At 40.9% G+C, this 18,461-nt stretch overlaps 1 protein-coding gene across 4 annotated transcripts in view; it reads right to left on the bottom strand.

Annotated features, from left to right (window-relative positions):
- Positions 1–7,504: 7,504 nt before the first annotated feature.
- TP73 (tumor protein p73) overlaps positions 7,505–18,461 on the bottom strand; it is a 134,843-nt gene continuing 123,886 nt past the window's right edge. For 3 of the 4 annotated variants that reach the window (XM_069741683.1, XM_069741684.1, XM_069741685.1), the window contains 2 exons: positions 16,439–16,532; positions 7,505–11,826 (listed from right to left, as the gene is read on the bottom strand). In XM_069741683.1, the coding sequence (XP_069597784.1) occupies positions 11,506–11,826; positions 16,439–16,532 (415 nt within the window). In that variant the 3' untranslated portion in view covers positions 7,505–11,505. The remainder of the gene's footprint in view (positions 11,827–16,438; positions 16,533–18,461) is intronic. The other variant, XM_069741686.1, reaches the window with a different exon arrangement.

Here is an 18,461-nt window from a genome sequence, read left to right as displayed (position 1 = left end):
TGGCGGTGTGCTTTGGATCATTGTCATGTTGAAAGACCCAGCCACGTTTCATCTTCAATGCCCTTGCTGATGGAAGGAGGTTTGCACTCAAAATCTCACGATACATGGCCCCATTCATTCTTTCATGTACCCGGATCAGTCGTCCTGGCCCCTTTGCAGAGAAACAGCCCCAAAGCATGATGTTTCCACCACCATGCTTTACAGTAGGTATGGTGTTTGATGGATGCAACTCAGTATTCTTTTTCCTCCAAACACGACAAGTTGTGTTTCTACCAAACAGTTCCAGTTTGGTTTCATCAGACCATAGGACATTCTCCCAAAACTCCTCTGGATCATCCAAATGCTCTCTAGCAAACTTCAGACGGGCCCGGACATGTACTGGCTTAAGCAGTGGGACACGTCTGGCACTGCAGGATATGAGTCCATGGTGGCGTAGTGTGTTACTTATGGTAGGCCTTGTTACATTGGTCCCAGCTCTCTGCAGTTCATTCACTAGGTCCCCCCGCGTGGTTCTGGGATTTTTGCTCACCGTTCTTGTGATCATTCTGACCCCACGGGGTGGGATTTTGCGTGGAGCCCAAAATCGAGGGAGAATATCAGTGGTCTTGTATGTCTTCCATTTTCTAATTATTGCTCCCACTGTTGATTTCTTCACTCCAAGCTGGTTGGCTATTGCAGATTCAGTCTTCCCAGCCTGGTGCAGGGCTACAATTTTGTTTCTGGTGTCCTTTGACAGCTCTTTGGTCTTCACCATAGTGGAGTTTGGAGTCAGACTGTTTGAGGGTGTGCACAGGTGTCTTTTTATACTGATAACAAGTTTAAACAGGTGCCATTACTACAGGTAATGAGTGGAGGAAAGAGGAGACTCTTAAAGAAGAAGTTACAGGTCTGTGAGAGCCAGAAATCTTGATTGTTTGTTTCTGACCAAATACTTATTTTCCACCGTAATATGCAAATAAATTGTTAAAAAAACAGACAATGTGATTTTCTGGATTTTTTTTTCTCAGTTTGTCTCCCATAGTTGAGGTCTACCTATGATGTAAATTACAGACGCCTCTCATCTTTTTAAGTGGTGGAACTTGCACTATTGCTGACTGACTAAATACTTTTTTGCCCCACTGTATATATATATATATAATTTTTTTTTTTTTTTTTTTTTTTGCAACATCTGAGTTAATTAGAGACACACCTGTGGATGTATTTTAATGCACACCTGAAACAGACTGCTTCTTTGTGTAGCATCATGGGAAAGTCTCAAGAAATCAGCCAAGATATCAGGAAGAGAATTGTGGGCTTGCACAAGTCTGGCTCATCCATGGGTACAATTTCAAGATACCTGAAGGTGCCTCGTTCATCTGTCCAAATAATTATACGCAAGTACAAACAAGATGGGAATGTCCAGCCATCATACCGCTCAGGAAGGAGAGGGGTTCTGTGTCCCAGAGATGAACATGCTTTGGTCCGACATGTGCATATCAACCCAAGGACAATAGCAAAAGACCTTGTGAAGATGATGGCGGAAGCTGGTAAGATTGTGTCACTATCTACAGTGAAACGAGTACTGTATCAACATGAGCTGAAAGGCCACTGCCAGGAAGAAGCCATTACTGCAAAAGAAACATAAAAAAGCCAGACTAATGTTTGCAGATGCACAGCAGAACAAAGACCTTAATTTTTGGAGACATATCCTGTGGTCTGATGAAACTAAAATTGAACTTTTTGCGCATAATGACCATTGCTACATTTGGAGGAAAAAGGGAGAAGCTTGGAAGCCTAAGAACACAATCCCAACTGTGAAACACGGTGGTGGCAGCATCATGTTGTAGGGTTGTTTTGCTGCAGGGGGGACTGGTGCACTTCACAAAGTTGATGGCATCATGAGAAAAGAAGATTATGTGGCAATACTGAAGCAACATCTCAAGACATCAGCCAGGAAGTTAAAGCTTGTGCGGAAATGGGTCTTCCAAATGGACAATGACCTGAAGCATACTGCCAATGTGGCTTAAGGATAACAAAGTCAATGTTTTGGAGCGGCCATGACAAAGCCCTGATCTCAATCCTATTGAAAATTTATGAGCAAAACTGAAAGGGCCGGTGCGAGCAAGGCGACCTGCAAACCTGGATCAGTTACAACAGTTTTGTCAGGAGGAATGGGCCCAAATTCCGACCAACTATTGTGAGAAGCTTGTGGAAGGAGATCCCAAAGGTTTGACTCCAGTAATTCAGTTTAAGGGCAAAGGTACTAAATACTAATGAAATGTATGTAAACTTTTGACTTTGCAGTAAGTAATAAAAATTGCCATAAAACATTATCTCTCTTATTATTCTGGCATTTGGCAAATATTAATAATTATGGTAATCCTAATTAACTTAAAACAGGAAAGGTTTATTCTGATTTCATGTCAGATATTGAGAAAAACATGCAGATATGTCTTTTTATATAGTGTATGTAAAACTTCTGGTTTCAGCTGTATATATGACATGAGTACTCCCCCTTAGGGCTCACACTCATCTGCGTTTATAAAATCGATCCAATGTTGGTCCTGAAAAGTTGGATGAGTGTCATGTGAGAGTACAATGCGAATTTTCTCACCTGACATCCGTATACAGTGCGTTTTTAACATCAGCTTTTACATGTAGGAATTCTGTCATCTCAAGCTATCTTACTAACTAATAAAGCAATGTTAGATACAGATATAGATAAATGTCATTGAGATATATAATCAGTTCAGGGATGTGTAGTTTACTGTACATGTATTTAACTAATAATTCAATAAATTAAAGAAAAAAAATGTCTAGGGATCCCCCTACTTTTTTTAACCAGCTAAGGGAACTCCAACAGATGGGGCTGATGTTTTATAGTCTAGGAAGGGGATAATAAACATAGAGCTTGCCAGGTTACTAATATCAGCTCACAGCTGTATACTTAGCCTTTACTGGTTAATAAATTGGGGGACCCCCCAAAAAATTAACGTGGGGTCTCCCATATAATTAATAACCAGCAAAGCCTAGGAAGACAGCTGCAGGCTGATATTAATAGGCTAGGAAGGGGCCATAGATATTGGCCCCTCAAAGACTGAGAACATCAGCCCTTGGCCACCCCAGAAGTGGCGCATCCATAAGATGTGCCAATTTTCCCACTTACCCCAGCGCGGTGGCAAGTGGGGTAATAGGGTTGGGGTTGATGTCAGCTTTGTATTGTCAGCTGACATCAGGCCCAGGGGTTAGTAATGGAGAGGCGTCTATAATACTCCCCATTGTTAACCCCATAGTCAGATTGTAAAAAATACACAGCCAGAATAAAATAGTAACATAGTAACATAGTTAGTAAGGCCGAAAAAAGACATTTGTCCATCCAGTTCAGCCTATATTCCATCATAATAAATCCCCAGATCTACGTCCTTCTACAGAACCTAATTGTATGATACAATATTGTTCTGCTCCAGGAAGACATCCAGGCCTCTCTTGAACCCCTCGACTGAGTTCGCCATCACCACCTCCTCAGGCAAGCAATTCCAGATTCTCACTGCCCTAACAGTAAAGAATCCTCTTCTATGTTGGTGGAAAAACCTTCTCTCCTCCAGACGCAAAGAATGCCCCCTTGTGCCCGTCACCTTCCTTGGTATAAACAGATCCTCAGCGAGATATTTGTATTGTCCCCTTATATACTTATACATGGTTATTAGATCGCCCCTCAGTCGTCTTTTTTCTAGACTAAATAATCCTAATTTCGCTAATCTATCTGGGTATTGTAGTTCTCCCATCCCCTTTATTAATTTTGTTGCCCTCCTTTGTACTCTCTCTAGTTCCATTATATCCTTCCTGAGCACCGGTGCCCAAAACTGGACACAGTACTCCATGTGCGGTCTAACTAGGGATTTGTATAGAGGCAGTATAATGCTCTCATCATGTGTATCCAGACCTCTTTTAATGCACCCCATGATCCTGTTTGCCTTGGCAGCTGCTGCCTGGCACTGGCTGCTCCAGGTAAGTTTATCATTAACTAGGATCCCCAAGTCCTTCTCCCTGTCAGAATACTTTAATTGAATACTTTAATTGAATACTTTAATTGAATACTCAAATACTTTAATTGAAAGTCTTAATTAATTGAAAGTATTAAAGTTCCACCACTAGAGGGAGCTAACTACACACAGCATTATTATTGAGTTCAGTGTATAGCAGCGTACTGTAATCCCAGCTCCCCCTAGTGGATGCTGCAGGCTAACAGCAGAATAACTGTTGGCATGATTCCTATGCAGGGTCTTTGGAACTCTTGGAGCTCGACTACTTCAATTATATTATCAGCACCACCTTTTGGAACTAAAAACAATGCATTTAAAAAGTGGACATTCATTTTAAGATAAAAAAAAAATTGACTATATACTCTCCACTTTCTCCTCTCCCCTATAGTCCTCATGTTTGCGTTGGAAAGTGGAAATGACAATTATGATAGGAGTTCTTTCTGTGTGTAAGAAGTGAAGTGACATCCCCAGTGCTCATCACTTCTGTACTAAGAAAGGAAGCTCTATCCTCTTTGTTGCCACCCCTTTTGGGAAATGGGTAACTTAAAGGGAATCTGTCACAAGGTTTTTGCTACCTCATCTGAGAGCAGCAGGATGTAGGAAGAGACCCTGATTCCAGCGATGTATCACTTAGTTTACGGAGTGCAACAGTTGTGATAGACACAGAATTTTTAGATGCAGCATGCAGCAGAGCTCAGAAAGCTAACCCTCGTCCACACCACAGCATTTTGTGTACATTGTATATTGACCTCTGCTAGTCAGTGCTAGGGGCGTGGTTGGACCAGGAGGGACAGGGAAGCTAGTCCTGCAGTGATAATCTCCTGCTAATAAAGCACTCATTGTATTGAAACAACAAAAGACAGTCTAATAAGTGACACATCACTGAAATCAGTGTTGCCGCCCCTACATCATGCTGTCCTCAGATGACATAGGAAACCTGCTGACAAATTCCCTTTAAATATATCCCAAAATGCACCAGGACTTCTTTTAGTATTGACCCAGTACATGATCATCAAAGGTGATGGCTCCACTCTGTGCCGCAGTAACCAGTCTGTTATTACAGTCTTCAGCAGCCTGTCCATGCATTTTACAGCTGCATTGTTTGTACCTTTGTGTCTGTGTAGAAGCCGGGCATTTATTCTATGCATTTGAAAGACCAAAAATTCTTATTAATAATATCACTGCCCAGCAGTTACAGGTAAATATTCTTTTTTCTTATGGATTTACCATATATTGTGTCCAATAATTGCAGACATGAACCTTTAGCAAGTTGTGACTGTAGCCTATATAAGAGCTGTATATAATGTACACATTATTTATGAAGTATAAAGATAACGCTCTATCTCTCTTTATTCGTGTTTATTGTAGCTCTGTGTCATACGTCTTCATGTGGGAATAATCACAGGTTTGGTGAGTTCTTCTTTTTTCCTCACACTTATAGACTGCCTATTGTCACCACTAGGGGGCAGCTTAAAATCATTTTCCAGCATTATGTTTTTTCCTGCAGAGGCATGCCCAGCATAAATAATAAGAAAATGAGCTTTTCTCAACCTCCGATGCCTCCACACTTCCTTGACAGGCTGCAGCAGTGATGTCTTGTCTACAGCATGTGACCGCTGCAGCCAATCACTGGGCTCAGCGGTGATGGCAACAGTAAATAGTTAAAAAAAAAACCAAGCAGCTTCATACAAGGATCCAAGTAGTTTATTCTGCATTAAGTGTTCGGTAGAGTAAAGGTATGTGCTCATGAGCGATGAAACACTCTATCTGAATGCTGGTAAAATTGATGGAAATTGTCCCAATTGTGGCCTTTTTTTATTTGGCTAGACCAGTCTGCGTCACAAAGAGAGGCAGTCTAATCTACAGCAAATCAAACATCTTGTAACCATCACAACAAAGGATAATGCAAAAAGGAGAACATGCAAGAGGTATAGAGTATATGAATTCGGTGTCCACAGGCCATAGTTGGGCTAAAACAGGTGAACATGGAGTAATATGTACATGTGCTTAAAGGGTTTGTCCCACCTTCATAGATGGATAGTGTTTATAAATACAAGTATTTTTGCAATTTACAGCATATTAACAAATTTCAGTCGTTCTTGGAATATTAACACTTTTGTTTGCAGCTTGTTTCCTAGGAGACCGACCACCGCTGCTGTTTAGCTTGTAAGCTCAATGCTGAAGCCATCTGGGATTAGGATGTAATCAGGAAGATACATCTGGACTCTCAAATGCTATAATATGCGACCATTGAATGTATGAAAAGGGGTACGCCTTGCCTTGGCTGTTGGGCTCCCATGAATTTGTGGTCTAAGTAGATTCATATTTTCTAAAGCAGTAATGTACTAACAATTTCATACATTCAGTGTTTGCATATTATAGCGTTTCAGAGTGCAGCTGTATCTCCTTGGTTATATTGAATATTCGTGACGGCTTGCACCTGTTTACACTTGTTTGGCCGTGCTGTCAGTCTTTTTATATTTCTAATATATTAACTAGGCACTCTTCATCAGCCTAAGGCGTACCCCTTTAGAGCTTTATTCTGCCAGCCCTTAAATTTCTAGGCTTTTCAGACCAGGAGAGGCATCATGTTAGGTGTAGGGTCCCAACAAAGGGATGCGCCTTGTCACGGCTGATGGGCTCTCAAGAATTGGCCAGTATGTGCGCTAAGTGCCTTCATTTTTTCTATAGTAGTAATTCTGTTCCAATTTCATATATTCGGTGTTCATTTGAGTGCAGCTGTAGTTTCTTGGTTTTGTTGAATAGACGTGACGGCTTGCTCCTGTTCACACTCGTCTTATTCTGTTTGGAGGTGCTGGTCATATTTTTGATATTTGGGATTAGGAAGTAGCAGCATGCTCCAGCGATCCTCTGAAACTTCAAAGCCGTGCTTACAAGCTCAATAGAAAGGTTCTTTTAAGCACTGTGTTTGGTCTGCTGCGTAACATAGATGGTCGGTTTCCAAGGCAATAAGGTGTAAACAAACAAAAAGAACAGTTTTTATATATCAAGAACAACTAAAATTTTTAATAAGCAGTAAATTGCAAAACTGCTTGTGTGTACAAGCACCATCCAACAATATCCATCTTAATATTAGTAAGGTGCAACATTTCACGTGCGGCTCATGGTCCCAATGTCATGTCTGACCCGAGTATATATGCCACGTCCTAGAAGTGCGCCTGTTATCTTTGCTTAAAGCCTGCAGCTCTTATGCTTCTGTGTCCCCATGTCAACTCTTCCAGTGACTTGCTTATACCAATATTGGTTTAGAATCTTCACAATGTCCCCATGATAAAGCTGAACTAGCAGCGTACAGACAGGAAGTGTTGTCATGGGCACAGAGGAGCTGCAGGGCTCTGACTTCCAAGTATTGTTTTATATAGGGATTACTCCTGTTTCTAAAGGGCGCTGCACTAATTGTAGACATACATTTGTGAGTTGTAAGTGATTAAGGATTTTTCGATAATCCAGCGACACAATGATTGCTTGAGGGTTTTTTTATTATGTGACATAGAAAAAAAGAACACGAATCACAACAAAAAAATACAATCTCAGTTCTCCCATGAATGTTCCATTGTACAGATTACAGTATTTACAACCAGGTCCGGACTCCAGGCACTAACACTGCCCGCCAGCAGCATCGGCGTGCCACCAAACCCGAAAACGAGGATCTTAAAGCAATAAAGTGCTTTAAAACGCTACAGCATCATCCACATGTAAAAAAAAATACATAAAATATTAGGCGACAGGAAAATAAGTTTTCCCTGAAATGTTGCCCTCTGTTACAAAACTACTACTCCCATTATGTGGGGTTTGATGGAAATTGTATTTTCGCAAACAGCAGGGTACAGATAATAACAGGTTGAGGAAAACGATTGAATTTTGAGCGTGATTGTCTATGGACCCAATTCATTGTTATTATTCTTTACAAATTATTTTTTAACAAATTATTCAAAGTGGTGCGTACAGTTAATAAATTTTGCACAAAATCAAAAATGTTTTTTTTTTTATTTGTCTCGAACCTTTTTTATGCAAAAAGTTTGCGATTTAAAAAAAAAAAAAAGTCACAATTGAGTCAAACAAAAACATCCGGGAACCTCAAATGCCGACCATACTGGTGAACATAAAAAAAAGGCAAAACCATAAAATAACTGTAAAATAAAAATAAGGGGCAAATTAAAATTCAACAAAAAAGAGAAACAAATGCAATAATGAATCGGGCCTTACGTGGTGACTGAGGCCATTGCCTCGATCTCGGCTGTCATGGGCACAAACCTGTCATCTGTCCCGTTTGCTACAGTGTATCAGCGAGTTTAGCTCACGGAGGATTGTCTACACTGGATATAGCTGCAGAATATCCCTATTTGAATCTGTGATCCAAAAACATTTTTTTATTATTTTAGATTTTTACTTTTCGTCACTTTGACCAATTTTTTTATTCATTTTTTTTTTTTTAAACATTAATACAATATTAAGTTAAAAAAAAAATCATTTGAATGTGTTTTATTGTACATAATGCGGTGGTGACATGGGATTATAAAGCTGCGTGTGATGTGTTATTAAATGTCCTTGCCCTGCAAGGTATACCCAACAAAATATACATAAAAAATCCTCTATCATAAAGCCGACTGGAAAATATAGAAAAAAGAAAATGCACATATTGTATATACATGCACAGCACAGGGCCTTGTATACAGTAAAAACACAGTGCAGACAATAGAGGACTGGTCACGCTGGCAAACTCTTCCCCTATTTTATACATGGTCGAGTTTATAGAAAATACATAATTGGGCTAAAAAAATGGCTCTTTTGTATGAGAAACAGAGCAGACAAGAGGTGCAACAGTTACCTATAAGAACCAATCAGATGTTGGCTGTTATAATGAAGCAGGATTCTGATTGGCTGCTATGGACAACTGTCCACCTTTATGGTCCACACTGGCCTCAGAGCCATAGTGAAATATGAGGACCTTTATATTCCCAGAGGTGATTGCTTTGAGCTCATAGCAACCAATCAGATCACTGCTTTTATCTTTGAGAGGTAATAAAGAATTAAAGCTAAAATCTGATTGGTTGTTATGAGCAATAACAATATTTTTAGGCTGCTGTTCTCGCAGGTTCCCTATGTTGCACTGAATATTCTGCCTCCCATTGATCTGGTTTTCTATTTGATAACTACTGCCATTGAGGAAAAATAGGACTCTGATGGCCAATTATTCAGTGTTCCGTTTGTGAGCTAAAATGTTTATACTGATTAGTAACTAGTTTCTATGAAAATTTTGCAAGTTTTAGCCTTTAAAGGGTAACACCAGTCAGTAGAAGTTATCACCTATCTAAAGCCTGGGTACTAACTTTTCGATTATTGGCGCTTCATCCGTCAGGTCCCCCACCAATCACTGAAATGGGGCACTTTTATCCCTGCTACAAAGGAGAGCATGTGCAACCGCTACTCTGATCATTTTCTATGGGAACTGCTGGAAAAAGTGGAGTTTAGCGCTCCGGCAGCCCCATAGGGAATGAGTGGAGCGGCGGTCACACGTATGCATTGCACTTTTGGCTACAAGTGTCCTGTTCTGGTGAGTGGTGGAGGGTCCTAGTGGATGGACAGTCACTGGTCTAAAAATTATCCCCAAGGTTTTGGATAGGGGATATCTTCTTCCTACTCGAACATGCCTTTAAAACACATATAATAAACCTAATGTAAAGAATGCAGAGATAACGGGTGTAAATATGGAAATCCCAATTCACGGTATGTACATATACCAATGGAAGAGGGGAAAGCCAGCGGCAGCAAATATGGGGCAGAGTCCATCCTGGCATCCATCATTTTGTGACGTGATTACACAAATAAAATGTTTTCTTGTTTGTTTTTAACATGACTACATTACGTTCAGAGACCCAAATGAATCGTCTAATATATTACTTCATGTACCCCATCTGACAATCAGATACGTCCTAGTCAGTGGAGGTCCGTCAGCTGGGGACCCCTATAGGTTCTTACTGTTCGTAGTGGACAGGAGACTATGATGGAGAGTCCTAAAGGTGCCCCACTAGAAACCCCTTTATGTGAGTATTTACTGTTAACTATCAGCTGACTGTCTGGCTAATAGAGGGGAGTTTCAGGTAAAAGACCCCTCTCTTTGATATCCTTACCCCTAAAAGGACAAAAGACGTCCCAGCTAATTAAATATTTCTACTGAGAGGGTTGCAGGCCGGGAGGTATGTTTCGACAGAGATGTTTGGGGCCCGGGCCTACCAATTTAAACGCATCACTGGTTTCGTAGGTTTTACTATTTAGGATCTGTTCATACACTAGTAATAGACGTGATACTATGTGCATACTGAACCACACACATATCACTGATGACGTTTCCTTAGTGGTCTCCAAAAAAGAACATCTTGCGATAGGCAAAAAGTATCCAACATGGAGCCTGGGCCTAAATGTGGCTTGAATTCTTGGGAATTATAACTGCATAATGCAGCAAATTGTGTCCTACTGTATACGACACACAACACAATATAGACCATTACCGTAACTTTTTCCCAGTTTGTCATATTCATTCACAAATACCAAAACTGGTTATGTCAACCCTGAATCCGGGCGTTTACAATCTTAATAAAGAGTCAAAAACTCTAAAAAAAATTAAATATATTAGTCAAATAAAGCACAGCTTGTGAATGAATAATACAGCATACAAGATATCAAGATTTATTTCCTACCCTCACGGTACAGGGGTCTGCACACCCCTACACGGGACTGTTCACTACTACTCTACAAACAATGAATAGTTTATATTACAGATAAATAATAAAAACAAAAATATTATGGGACTGAGGAGACAGGAGATATTTACATCGTAGGTTACAGCCATAAATTACAGATATTTATGCCCCTAAAACGTAGCTGAATTGACTGAACCCAGTTATATATAACTTTTTTTTTTTAATAATAACACCCTTTTCGGTGCAGGTCTTTAGGTCTCACATGTTTTGTCGAAAACATGTTCTCAAAAAAACATCAGAAATGTCTGTTTATCGAAACACAATGAACAGACAGTGGTTTGAATACTTTTTTTGGCAGTTCATTGGAAAGGAAAGTCCTCTGTGTTGTACCCCTCGAAGAGTTGTCTCGTCAGCAATGAGCAGACATCTTGAGATATCGAAAACTCCCCAGGTTATGTGAAGCCATGGAGATGTCCAAGATGATCCAGGAAACCCTTAATGATAGTTGCCTAAAGAGATTCATCCACTTATAAGGTACCTGCTAAGGACCTACATCAAGTTCATTCTTTTGTGCTTCCAAAAAGAAAAGAAGCACTTGGATCATCCCATTTTCATTGACCTTACTGTGGACCCTACCAGATGAAACCAAAGTCACCACAAGTAGACCTTTCGTGCTGACTTCTGAATGGAATTGCCTTTGGCTTCATTTGGTTGACAAAATCTGAGTAATTTTGGTCAACGCCATCCCAGTTCTCGATATATTAGTTCATATCGGATTCTGCAAACTCTTCTTTTATAGACTGTTTTCGTGCTTTGCAGTCGGGTAAATCGAATCCAAAGTCGGCCCAATCATCGGCTCCACTCCGATTAGGAATGGTGATGGTGTGTCGTACCCGAAAATGTACAGCCTCCATAACACGCTGACGCTGGAGCTCACCTGAGCTGCCGATGGAAATGGTGGAAGCGTTACTGCTGGATCGAATCAGCTGTTGGGCTCCATAGTCATGGCTTTTGTTCAGCTCTTGGATTCCCCTCCATATCAAACTTCTATAGTGCTCGGGAATCTTCAGTGCTCCAAGATCCTGCAAGAACAGACACAGCAGATTTAGCGAGATCTCTAATAGTCCCAAAAAGATCAAAAAAGGGATTTAGGAAAGTCAAGAGAGACACACAAGGGGAGATCAAGGTGAAGACTATGTGAGTCTGTTTACAGGTATATGATAAGTTTATGTCTCTATGGTTAGGCTATCCAAAGGCATGTGTAATTGGTTTTCCAGCTTTCTTGGAATCCTCCTTAAGGATCACATTGTCAATAGCCAGTAGGTTTCATTAAACCCTTATATGTTACAAATTGACCTATGATTATGTCCAAAACCAAAATTATAAAACACATGTACAAGGCCATCCATTAAACATTTACTCAACTGAGCTGACCCATCCCGAATGTCAATGGCAAGGAAAATCAACTGTTTCCTGAAGGGAAATTTTTTGTTTTCGTAGAAAAAGCAGAGGCAGAAATCCCACCAGCCGCGATGGTCATCTTCATAACCGTGAGCCGTGAACGCCGTCTATCCCTTCCCATGCTACCTTGTAACCCCACGCTTAATGCCCCCAACCCATAGTGATTTTTTTCCACCTGGAGATGCTTGGTCCCTGTGGGCCTCTATAGCCTGGGCAGTAAGGAAAGAGTGCGCGTTTGATGGATAGCAGCGTGAAAGTGGAGGCAGAGTGATGAGAGCACAGCAAGCAGAGTTGAAGAACCAGCCATACTGCAGGAAAGCAAGGATTGTGGAGCTCTGGCCAGTATGGAGGTAAAGTGATAATACGGCAAGCAAAGATCCAGCTAGTGTGGTGAGAGACAAGGTTATATTTAAGTAGTAAACAGTGGTTTTAATTTCTTTTCAATAAACCTATGCTACACATGAAATTAAGGAACCTTGTAATATATCTTAGCATAATCTGCTTCTTTCTCCTCCTGGTCTCACCTTTCATTCTCCCATTACTAAGATAGGAGATGACAGTTGGTGCTCAGGAAGTTCTTTGGTTCCTGCAGCAGAATGTCCGCCTTTAGCTCCTCCCCTCTCCATAGAATGTTACAAGCACCAACTGCCATCTCCTATCTCAGAAATGTGAACATTTGTCTTCACTGAATAGATATTACCCTTGAATTGAGAGTGAAAGAGCTATCATTTTCTAGAATTAAGAAAATATATTAGAAATAAATTCACTTTACCTTTGACCCTTTCAAGAGAAATTGTTACTCTTTACGAGAATCCTATGAATAACTCAATTTGGAATATGAAGAATATCTATTCAATTTTTAACTCTGATGTCTCTTTTGAAAAACTGAATTATATGTGGAGATGGGGAAAAAGATCTAAATAATAATTTCCTCCTAGATAAATGGGAGGAAAAAATTATTTGAGGTTCTACCCTCCCACTAGACTTAAAAAACGCATTTCCCGATCAATCCAATTTATGCTGGACGAATTGTGGTCAAAGAGATAATTTTCTTCACATGTTCTGGGAATGTCCCAAACTTCCGATACTAAAAAAAAAAGACGCGTCTTTAATATTGAATAAAATAAATGAGTCTCCCGTCAAAATTTCTCCCCAGTTGGCTTTCCTTTTTCTGGAAGCTGATGACCTCCCTCAAAAAATTAGGTTTCTTTACATATTTTTTCGGTCATAAAAATGTAAAAATAAAAAGTGGAAATCGACGGATACTCTATTTCTGACATAACTGATATCATGTTCTCTCGAAACTCCTTTGAAATGTCCTTAGCTATAATTAATAACTCTCTACCTAAATATAATTCCAAATGGTCCTCTTGGAACGTAATTTTTTCGAAAAGCCTCTTTATATGATGTCTTATTACTTTGCCGGAATACTTTTAGTCTATACTTTATTTGATGTTATTTTTGCACTTGGTATGTTAATTGTTGTGGTGCAACTATGTTAAGATGATCTTCATTTCCCTTCTCTCCTCTTCCTCAATAACCCCTTTCCCTTCATAGCTTTCCTGACCCATTATCCCCTATACTGTAAAAATCCCCTAATAAAAAGAATTTTGAGAGCATGTGTTTTTTGTTCTATAATTGTTCTCTTGTTTCTACAAGACTGGGGAGTCCATCACTCCTCTGTGGGCCATTTGCATTTAAGCTGTTCCGTCCTGCATATCCACATGGATATTCCTTCTCTGAACCCTGCTTATACAGGTACTATACAGATGATCAGGTTTTAAATACATCAGATAGGGATTATATATATTAGATAGGACTGCTCTATATGGGTATACCTTGACGATTGGTGGAGCAGCTTAGTATACATTTTTTTGCAAAAAAAACGTATCAACTAAATACCCTGTTTTTTCCATCTTTTGACAAGCACTTGCTTATTACTGTGATTTTTTTTTACAACAGAGTATTTTTGACCTCACTGTGCTTTGTCTTCAAGTTTTTTGGTGGTGTGAACAGGTTCTTACAGACTTGTTCAATGTTCAAGTAGCCCATGTGTTTTTGGTTCTATATGGTGCTATCACATGCAGAAATAAGACTTCAGTTATGTGGACACCATTGCAATCATTTGCTGGCTACAGAATGAGTCAACTTAGAATCCATAAGTCTTCTTGTTCTGACAAAGTTTATAGCTTCCTTTTTTCAGAACTTCTCTGTGCTTATTTATGACCACAGATCACATAAGAGTTGAACTGAACGTTGACGTGGTCATTAAAAAAGCACTCGCATCAAAGTTTTTATCCTCTTAATATCTTGAAATCGTCATATTACATAGCTCTGTGTACTTGCTCATTTTTCCTTCCTAACCAGATAATTCTTCTCTTTTCCATTAGGTCTATGACATATTATCGTTAAAAACTGACTAGCTTCTAAGCTCTATGTAGAAACAGGAGGTCAATTTTCCATGCGTGAGTCACGAGTCACTGCAAACGTCCCTGGCAGGGAGGAGGGAGCAGCTGTGTCAGGAACTGAAGAGGGGAATGATAAATGCAGGAACAAGAGACTTCCTGTTTCTACATGGAGCAGAGAAAAAATAGGAAAATTATCTGGGTAGAAAGACAAAATGAGCAATTGTAAGCACACAATGCTATATAATATGATGACTGCAATATATTAAGAGAATGAAAACTGCTGACAAGGAGTACTTCCGTAAAGGGAACCTGTCATGTCCGTTTTATGTTTTAAACCTCCCCCATTTTAAACATTATTCTTTCAAAGAAAAGCCCCCGGTACAGTCATATTCACACCTGCTCATACACAGTCTGTTAGTACGGGCTTTAGGATAATCAAGGATCTTGAAAAGTGCGGTGACAAGTGCTCAACACTCTCAAAGATTTTTTTTTTTTAAATAAACATGGCTTCTCGGGAGACGTAATGTCTGTATGTCTGTCTATTGATTGTGGTGAGACCTCTATTGTTTAAAGGGAATCTGTCACCTCATTTTTCGTGTATAAGCTGCGGCCACCGCCATTAAGGGCTTCTCTACAGCATTTTGTAATGCTATAGATAAGCCCCCGATGTAACCTGAAAGATAAGAAAAACAAATTATACTCACTTGGGGGTGGTACGGTCCGATGGGCGTCACGGTTCCGGTCCAGCACCTCCCATCTTCATGCTATGATGTTCTCTTCCTGTCGCGGCTCCTGCGCAGGCGTAATTCACTGCCTTGTTGAGGGCAGAGCAAAGTACTGCAGTGCGCAGGCTCCGGGAAAGGTCAGAGAGGCCCAGCGCCTGCGCACTGCAGTACTTTACACTGCCCTCAACAAGGCAGTGAATTACACCTGCACAGGAGCTGTGACAGGAAGAGAACGTCATAGCATGAAGATGGGAGGTGCTGGACCCGGACCGTGACGCCCATCAGACCGTACCACCCCCCACGATGACGCCCTCTTCTTTTCTTCCTGTCACGGCTCCGGCGCAGGCGTAATTATCTGCCCTGTTGAGGGCAGAGCAAAGTACTGCAGTGCGCAGGCACCAGGAAAGGTCAGAGAGGCCCAGCGCCTGCGCACTGCAGTACTTTACACTGCCCTCAACAAGGCAGTGAATTACGCCTGTGCAGGAGCCGCGACAGGAAGAGAACGTCATAGCATGAAGATGGGAGGTGCTGGACCCGGACCGTGATGCCCATCGGACCGTACCACCCCCCACGATGACGCCCTCTTCTTTTCTTCCTGTTGCGGCTCCGGCGCAGGCGTAATTATCTGCCCTGTTGAGGGCAGAGCAAAGTACTGCAGTGCGCAGGCACCGGGAAAGGTCAGAGAGGCCCTGCGCACTGCAGTACTTTACACTGCCCTCAACAGGGCAGAGAATTACGCCTGCGCCGGAGCCGCGACAGGAAGAAAAGAAGAGGGCGTCATCGTATGAAGATGGGAGGCCCCGGACCGCAACGCCCATTGGACTAGACCACTCCCCCAGGTAAGTATAATCTAACTTGTTTTTCTTATCTTTCAGGTTACATCGGGGGCTTATCTACAGCATTACAGAATACTGTAGATAAGCCCCTGATGGCGGTGGCCGCAGCTTATATGCGAAAAATGAGGTGACCGATTCCCTTTAATGGTTGCCCCTACACTACACAGTGACTGCTTGCTGTGGCTAGTCCAGGTGATTGATAGCCTCCCCTGTTTAGTCTGGCTGTGATCCCTTATTATTAGAGGATTCCCCCCCATTATTTACCTCCATAGTTAGGTTCTGCAGGTGGTATATGTTCTGTAAACCTTGTGATGTGAAATACTCGATGCAGTTTGGACACCCCAGTCCTGTCAAAAAACTGCAGAAACAAAAAAGGTTTGGAAAAAAAAAGCAGAATTAACTGACAGATAAACCATCGGTTCTCATAACAGGACATGAACTTCACAGAGTTGTCTGTGCCAATCAAGGGCACTGTGTGAAAAACTAGTGTAAATGGGAGTGCAGAAAAGATGCTGCAGCAAACCGCAACCTATCAGTATGAGAATATTTGAGAAGAAAATCTTTGGTTGGTCGTCATGTCGTCACGAACAGCTCATTGCAACACCTAACCATATAAAAAAGTTTGATAGCCCTCATTCTGAGTTACATCCTGTATTATACTCCAGAGCTGCACTCACTATTCTGCTGGTAGAATCACTGTGTACATACATTACATTACTGATCCTGTACTGATCCTGAGTTACATCCTGTATTATACTCCAGAGCTGCACTCACTATTCTGCTGGTGCAGTCACTGTGTACATACATTACATTACTGATCCTGAGTTACATCCTGTATTATACTCCAGAGCTGCACTCACTATTCTGCTGGTGCAGTCACTGTGTACATACATTACATTACTGATCCTGAGTTACATCCTGTATTATACTCCAGAGCTGCACTCACTATTCTGCTGGTGCAGTCACTGTACGTACACTACATTATTATAATACTATTAAGCATTGCATGATCTTACCTCTGCATTAGTGTGTTTGGTGGTCTGTCTGCTTAGATTTCCAGTACTGATCAGCAGAATTTTAATAAATGCTTTGGAGTATAATACAGGATGTAACACAGGATAAGTAATGTAATGTATGTACACAGTGACTGCACAAGCAGAATAGTGAGTGCAGCTCTGCAGTATAATACAAACCTCTCCACTAACTTATTTGATGATTATTTTACTGAAAAAAATGGTGAGTGTCTTAGAAATGTCTGTTTTGGCTGCAGGACGGGACAAGCTAAATTGATATAAATTTGAATAGGTCTCTACATATTTTAATAAGTTGTCATTTAGAGCTGAGTTTGTCATTTAGCGGAATAGTGGTGATAAGCCAATGTGTTACCTGTTCTTTATATTTACATAACACTGTGCAGATTTTCTTCATTGTCTCAAATATTTGTTATAATTCTCTTACAGTGCAGCAGTATTGACTTAAATTAGAAATCCATAAATGCGACAACCGGTCTACAAGTTTACAAATATTTTGCGAAAAATTCTCCAAAATCTGCGAATTAGCTATCATTGTGAATATACAAACTGTACAAACTTAATAGGACTATTGTGTGTATGTATATATACACTGCTCAAGAAAATATAGGGAACACTAAAATCCCACATCCTAGATATCACTAAATGAAAAATTCCAGTTGGAAATCTTTATTCATTATATAGTGGAATGTGCTGAGAACAATAAAATCTAAAAATGATCAACGTAAATCACAACTAATATCCCACGGAGGTCTGGAGTTGGATTGATGCTCAAAATCTAAGTGTAAAATCAAATTGCAGGCTGATCCAACTTCAGTGGAAATGCCTCAAGACAAGGACATGATGCTCAGTAGTGTGTGTGGCCTCCAGGTGCCTGTATGACCTCCCTACAACGCCTGGGCATGCTCCTGATGAGGCGGCGGATGGTCTCCTGAGAGATCTCCCAGACGTGGACTAAAGCATCCGCCAACTCCTGGACAGTCTGTGATGCAACGTGACGTTGGTGGATGGTGAGAGACATGATGTGCCAGATGTGTTCAATCGGATTCAGGTCTGGGGAATGGGCGGTCCAGTCCATAGCTTCAATGCCTTCATCTTGCAGGAACTGCTGACACTCTCCAGCCACATGAGGTCTGGCATTGTCCTGCATTAGGAGGAACCCAGGGCCAATCCCACCAGCAGGTCAACTCATAAGGGGTCTGAGGATCTCATCTCGGTACCTAATGGCAGTCAGGCTACCTCTGCGAACACATGGA

The sequence above is a fragment of the Ranitomeya imitator genome, chromosome 10 (genome assembly GCF_032444005.1).
Source record: "Ranitomeya imitator isolate aRanImi1 chromosome 10, aRanImi1.pri, whole genome shotgun sequence".
Lineage (NCBI taxonomy): Eukaryota > Metazoa > Chordata > Amphibia > Anura > Dendrobatidae > Ranitomeya > Ranitomeya imitator.
The sequence above is the reverse complement of the archived record's forward strand: the minus strand, read 5'-3'. Positions and strand labels throughout refer to the sequence as shown.